The sequence below is a fragment of the Phaethon lepturus genome, unplaced genomic scaffold, assembly GCF_000687285.1.
Source record: "Phaethon lepturus isolate BGI_N335 unplaced genomic scaffold, ASM68728v1 scaffold53687, whole genome shotgun sequence".
In the NCBI taxonomy this organism is placed as follows: Eukaryota; Metazoa; Chordata; class Aves; order Phaethontiformes; family Phaethontidae; genus Phaethon; species Phaethon lepturus.
Genome location: NW_010553636.1, coordinates 7,186 through 13,888, shown reverse-complemented (window position 1 = coordinate 13,888; position 6,703 = coordinate 7,186). Strand labels below are relative to the sequence as shown.

The window sequence follows — 6,703 nt, the reverse complement described above, 5'->3', positions numbered from 1 at the left end:
CAGGAAGCAGCAACGTGCTGCAGCTGTTTCCTTACAGACTGGGAGAAAGGCCTGGAGTAAAGGTTTTCCTGTGGGAACAGGGAAAGTTCATATGTCAGACTCCATCAAACTTTGGGTAATATTTGTGTCCAGAGCACAGCCAGTCATTTGGAATAGCCCTTTCCTGTACACTCAGAAAATTAGTTTTACTGCACAGGACTCATGGAAGACCTATTCTTTTTCCTCCCAGCTGCCACCTGTTGCCTCTACAAAGTCTGACAATCAGTTTCCTGTTTTAATCCCAATTCCATGCACAGGTAAATTAATACAAAACAAAGCCCACTTTTATAGAGCTTACTGAGAGATTAAAACTACAGTACATACATAAATACAATAATCATCCTCATTTTTTTCTGCTAAGCAACAGGTTACACAGTACCCTCCTTGCTCACATGAGCACACTTCTAAACTTCAGGCTGTATGCCAGGGAAGACTAACACACTTTTCGTGTAAGTGAAGTTCATCTGCTAGGTGCCAAAGCAGACCTTGTTTTGCACTGTTATTTCCAGAACATAAATCACAGTGAATTGCAACGCTGTGGGCTTTTAGGCATTACACAAGCTATTCTGTTCGGGACAGACTCTACCCCAGGTTTCGCCCAAGAAATAAAGCTGAGCTAAGGACTCAGGCAGGGAAGGCAAATTACCTGTATAACCTGAGCAGCAAGCTCGGGTGTCCCGTGCTTCAAGTCATGCCCATTGATCGCAAGTACACGGTCATTGCTGCAGAGCCTGCCGTCTTGGGCAGCCAACCCCCCTTCCAAAAGATCAAGAATGAAAACTCCTGGCTCATCTGTTCTGCGTACAAGTTTAATGCCAAGCTGCTCGCTGGAGTCACGTTTATGCAGCGTCACTTGAAAGCTGTCTTCCCGCAAGGAGCTGGTGGCGTCCACGTGGTTGTGTGTGCGGCTGCCGAACCGCCTCTCTCTCAGCACGGTGAGGTGCAACACCGAGCAAGGCTGGGAAAGCACAGCTCGAGCGTGGTTGTGAGACACGTTGCTTATGTCAAAGCTATTGACCTGCAAGTCAACAACAACAACAACAAAATAATCAGAATTATGTTCACATGCTTAATTGTTCCTGGTTATAGAAATAAAGTCCTTTCCAAACTAAATTCAGATCTCACTGCAAAACCAACCTACGTATCACTGTAGCAACCTACGTATCTGACCCTACCAGGCTTCCTCTCTCAGCCTTCCATCCTCTTCTGCAAACCCGTTTTGGCTGGTCAATCTACAAACCTATTTTTAGGCTGGAAAAGACCCCTAAGATCATCAAGTCCAAACATTAACTTAGCACTGCCAAGTCCACCACTAAACCAGGTCCCTAAGCTACATCTACACATCTTTTGAATACCTCCAGGATGGTGACTCAACCACTTCCCCGGGCAGCCTGTTCCAATGCTTGACAACCCTTTTGATGAAGAAATTTTTCCTACTATCCAATCTAAACCTTCCCTGGTGCAACTTGAGGCCTTTTCCCAGAGGTGACAACATCTCTCTAACAGAAACACCTTCTGTCATCATAGTTCAGGGTTTTTGTTCTCCTGGTCTCCTACACCTGTCTTCATTATTTTTCACGTTGTTTGTTCTCTAGGACAAGAACTTTGCATGTGCTTTCAGTGTCAAGCCCAGCGTCACTTAAAGCTATAAAATAATAGCCATGAATAATGAAATTTGTTCATTAATACAGTAGAAGGTGGTAGTTGTACTAGTTCTCAAGTCTTAGCATGAACTTAGAAGATTTTCCACCGCCTTCAACTAGGCCAGAGTTTCAGATTTATAACCTGTATCATTCAAAATTCAGTGGTAAATGAAAAATAGATTAAACTTTCCCTCCCTATAAACAAGAATTGTGTTTGTTACATGGCCCACTGACACAAAGATCTGTAACCTTCAGTCATTTCTTGCACTACAAAGATAAAAATTGACTTGAGCAATGAGATCTGGCAGAAGACAGGAGCACCACAAAAACCGGCACAAAACCTGTATTTGCCTTGTTCTGGAAGAAGGGTTCAAAGTTAATATTAAAAACTTCATCCTTAGCACATACTATTGTGCCCGGTCACGGAACCCTTGCCCCATAATTTCAGCAGACAGAAACTAACACCACATGGACTATACTGACCTGCCTTACCTAAGCTTTTTAATGGTCTCCACTGCAACCTAAGTAAGTGAAAATATATACTTGCAGCTTCCCACCATCTACTAGCCATATTAACACTTAAAAAAATAGGAGGAGAAAGGACCCAGAAATCTATGTGCAGCAGCCACCACATTTATATCACACATCTGAGTTGAGGGGGTCCGAGAGGTGAATGCCAAACAATTTGCCACTGGTATTTTCAGCTGTACCCACCAGTACCCTACCCCTGTGAGAAGCTGCTGCTCCAGCTAGGAGCAAGTAGGAGGTCGCTCTCCCTGAGCCACCTCCATCCTCCAGCCTGATGCCCAGTACGAAGTCGCCGCTCCCGGCAGTGCCGCAAGCACAGAGGCCGAATCACAGCCGTGTCCTGGTCTGCAACTGCCCCAAGACAAGCTGTAACCTTGGGCAGAGGGAAAGGAGGCATAGCTAGGAGAAATAACATTTAGAGCTGCCACCAGCAAAATCCACTCAGGCTCATCCGTCAGAGCCCTTAAATTAAATCTAGTTTTATTTTTAGCTGTCGCTAGCTAAAGTAAATACATAAAATATGGAAGCATTCAAAGGGCACAGAAGAATATATGCAATAAAATGTAATTCTGCTTTCTACAAGGCAGTTCACAATTTCAGAAAAAAACAGCCTTAGCATTTCTTGGGGAAAGAGATTCTCATTAGGACATGTTTTACATGAATTACAGTCACAGTCCAGCACAAAAAAGGAACAATTTGTAGAGCACTTTGAAAATGTTAGGCACCTATCTATACCTTGCAGACAACATATGCTTTTATGTAGCTGTTACTAAATGCTGTTCCCTCAGATCTTGAAAGGGTAATACTTCTTGTTTGACTGGGCAAGAAAATGCTGAGTTTCACCTCCCAGTCCTTTCTGGCTTTCCTTTAGTCCTTTACTGCTCATAAAAGCCTCTGAGGGCATTTTCAGAAATATCCTTCTTAATTACAGCTGACAGAGACCAAGCAATTTTAATACAACAGCTCAGCACCTGCACAGGTAAATTCAAAGCAACAAAGATATTGTATCTTCCAAAAAGTTTGGCTTTTCCCTCCTGTACCTCTCCCTCAGCATGACAGGAGGACTCTGATGGACACCCCCCCAGCATCTGAGAGCCCCAGTGTCAGCACATTGATAGGGAAGGTACGCTTCACTGCCGCTTATAAATCCTATTTATAGTCAATTTATTGCCCCTTAACGGCTTTGGAAACTATAATTGACACCTGCCCAAACAGCAAGGATTTCCAAAGCTTCACTGGAGCTCAAGCTCCCTATTTTGGCAATCAAAGAGAGCCCTTGACTATTGAAATAAATTAGGCAGCATTCAATCAGTGTCCACAACTGCTTGTTAAAAAGGCAATGTTTTGGAAACCTCTTGCGTTACTTCCTTGGTCAGCCACTATGCTAACACTCCATGTGAGGAAAAAGGCACATTTCTCAAAAGGGACTTTATTTTCTGAAGTGCAAACTAATTTCATTCCAAGGGTAACTACAGTATTTAAGCTACTTCTATTGGCTTGATTTCAAAAAAGTGAAAAAAAAAAAGGCTGATACTAATTTTGGACTGATCTTAGGCTATCAGATCAAAAGCAAACATTGTTACTGAAGTAATTTTGAAATGATGGCACTGTATTTGTTTCAGGTGGAATGATTAAAAACAGAAAAAAGCTGGAGGACTGCCTTGTTTATATAGAACTCAATGCCATTCTTAAGAGTCCTATAAACAACCTCTTCCCTTAACATAAAATGAAAACTCTGAAATTAATAGAATTTGATCTTTTTACACTGCCTGTGGCTAATTACTTAAAACCGTAACAAAGATGCATACTCAATCATAACCAACTTAAATTTTAATTCTTTGTTTACTTTTTTTGAAAAATATTTAGAGCATCTTGCTTCAAATCATGCCAGTGAAGAATATCTCTGACTCTTTTACATATACTGAAAGATGCACGTCAACTGCTTAGGCTATTGGAAGGTAACAGTGAAGCCAGATTAAAATAACAGTTTAGATGAAGTCAGCCTTACAATCCACAAATTGCTTTTCACATAGGACAAATTATGCCAACTTGTTAGTCAGAAGTAACCTTGGGTTCCTTCAGAAAGCATGCATAAAGCTGAAATAAAGACCAAGTCCCACAACATTTAAAACCAGAAAAGTAAACTCGTATTTTAAACGTTGCTAAGGAAGAAAAATAATTCTAGTGACTGGTCCAACAAACAACATAAAACATCATAGCCAAAAGTGCTAGAACAACGGGCTCTGCTCTGAATATTAATTTGCCTTCCAACTGAAAATTGCAAAGCTAACATTTACACAACATAGTCTGACAAGGAAAATCTCCCATCTCATTTAACAGCCAGTTTTGCAAGGAGTGAATGGAAAGTAATCAGACAGAATACGTAATTAGGTTCCATACTTGCAGTATTTGGTCTCCAGCAAGAAGTCTTCCATCCCTGGCAATGATCCCATCTCGATAAACCTCCTGAATGACAATGTTGATCAAAGGCGTTTCATTGCCACCCACTATGCTAATTCCTAATTCAATATAAGGATTGGACCGATGAATTTCAATAGTAGTGATCTCTCCTTCAGGCAAGGTAGGTGGCTGTTGATTTGCTGCCAATTATTGTATAAAAAGAAACATGATTAATATCCTTTATACCTCATTCACTTTCAATAAAGCAAATCACCAACGGACAATGTAGACAGGCTACACGACAATGGTTTAACAACAAAATAAACAAGTGCAATTGGATTAGTTCCACTACTTGTTGGAACACCTAGCTCGTTAGAAACAGCTCTCTAATGACTTAGTAGCATCCATGCTTCCTGAAATGGGGTCATCTGGATTGGAAAAGGCTATTCTGAACCCTCTGGATCCTGTCCTTTGTAATAAATTTCATACACTTCGCTTCCAATTTGATCACTTGTGTTTGATGATGATAATAAAAACGTGTTTTGGGGTTTACGCCACAGAGCATGACTTGGTCATGCCTCTGCGTTAGCTGGTCTCACAACTGAGCTGCCACTGAGGTCAAGAGAAGTACTCCATTTCTGAAGCAAACATGGATGCAACTAAAAAGGAAAAAGCAGGATGCTAAAAGATGGCAAATACAGAGGAGAAGGAAGGGGACAGGACCACCTTCCTCTGTGGTAAGGCTCAGCGCTTCCTCTCTAAAATCCCAGATGCTAGAGAAGTTACTGCTCATTCGGTGCAGACGGATGCAGGAGTTACTCAGCTGCCTTTTCGCTCGAGCAGGACAGAACTCCATGTGTGGGAAGGCTGCTGATCCGGGCCAGGGGGAAGAGGGAAGAGGGGAAAAGAAATCTCATCTTAGAAAACAACTTTTGTAATTTTATAGAAAATACGCTCCTTCCGTCTCGCTGCAAGGCCAGCGCTACTAGTAGATTAACATGAACTACTGCACCATGATATGATACATGATGATACAGCACCATGATATTTAGCACATACTCTGAGATATTTCTTTCCTTCCTACTTGTGACCTTACCCCAGCTGTATACTTGCACATAAATGAAACCCACTAATATTTCTCCAGCAAATCAAGAGAAAAGAGCAGAAAATGAAGACGCGCATTCACAGTTGGCAAAGAGTCAAGCTCTGACACCACAAATGTTTCCACATCTGATGAAAGAGACTTGAGAAGATAAGTGATGACATACTGTCTGCTACCGTGCTCTCCTCAAAGGGCGAATTGTCGATGCCGGGCTCATCTGTCCACGCAGGAAGGGCGGGCGAGGTGAAGCTCTGCTCTGCTGGCACTATTCCCTGATCGGTGTCCGGAGATAAACTGCTAGGCTGCTCCGTCCCCCCGGGACCACACTCGCCCTCCGCTTCTGCTTGCAGCTTGCTCGTTTTCCTTCTCTCCAGGGCAACCCTTCGATGAGACGCCCCAGGACACCTGTGAAGACAATGTTCATAGCATGCTTCAAGCCTGCAGCAATGTTTGTAGCACAAAATGCCCAACTATTCCATCAAATGAAGTCAGTCTTCTTCAAAGCCACAGCTTTAAACTAATCATAAAAAAATATTAAATGCATTGTGTTTTATGACCAAAATACATTTTTAGTGGACGGAACCCCAAAACAGCACTGCCTTCTTCACAAAACTTCTACTACCTAGTTTTTTGGCCATGAACTAAAAGTGCTGTAACACCTTCTGAATGTGGACTTACTCCATTATGTACATTCCAGTTTCTGGAAGATAACTTTGCTGAAAAGGTTACAACAGGACTGGCATAAAATTCCACAGAAAAGAAGCCCTGTTCAAAGACACATATGGATACCCACTGAAGCTATCTCCTTTCACTTCAGTAAGCCATGAGAAGGAAGCATCATATTTTCCTGAGGTCATTTGGGGGAGGAAAGAGATGAAAATTCTACCTATATTGCAATCTACGTGTTAAAATACTGAAAAAAATTACCCTTATCTAGGAGTTTGTATGAAAAGTTTAGCAAAAGTAACAGCTCTGCTCATCATCTCCTCTT

At 42.0% G+C, this 6,703-nt stretch overlaps 1 protein-coding gene across 1 annotated transcript in view; it reads right to left on the bottom strand.

Moving 5' to 3' along the window:
• Positions 1-6,117, bottom strand: part of LNX2 (ligand of numb-protein X 2) — a gene marked incomplete at its 5' end in the record, with an annotated part of 13,258 nt that extends 7,141 nt beyond the window's left edge. Inside the window, 3 exons of the mRNA XM_010291583.1 lie at positions 686-1,057; positions 4,611-4,810; positions 5,879-6,117. Of these exons, the coding sequence (XP_010289885.1) occupies positions 686-1,057; positions 4,611-4,810; positions 5,879-6,117 (811 nt within the window). The remainder of the gene's footprint in view (positions 1-685; positions 1,058-4,610; positions 4,811-5,878) is intronic.
• Between the last annotated feature and the right edge of the window lie 586 nt (positions 6,118-6,703).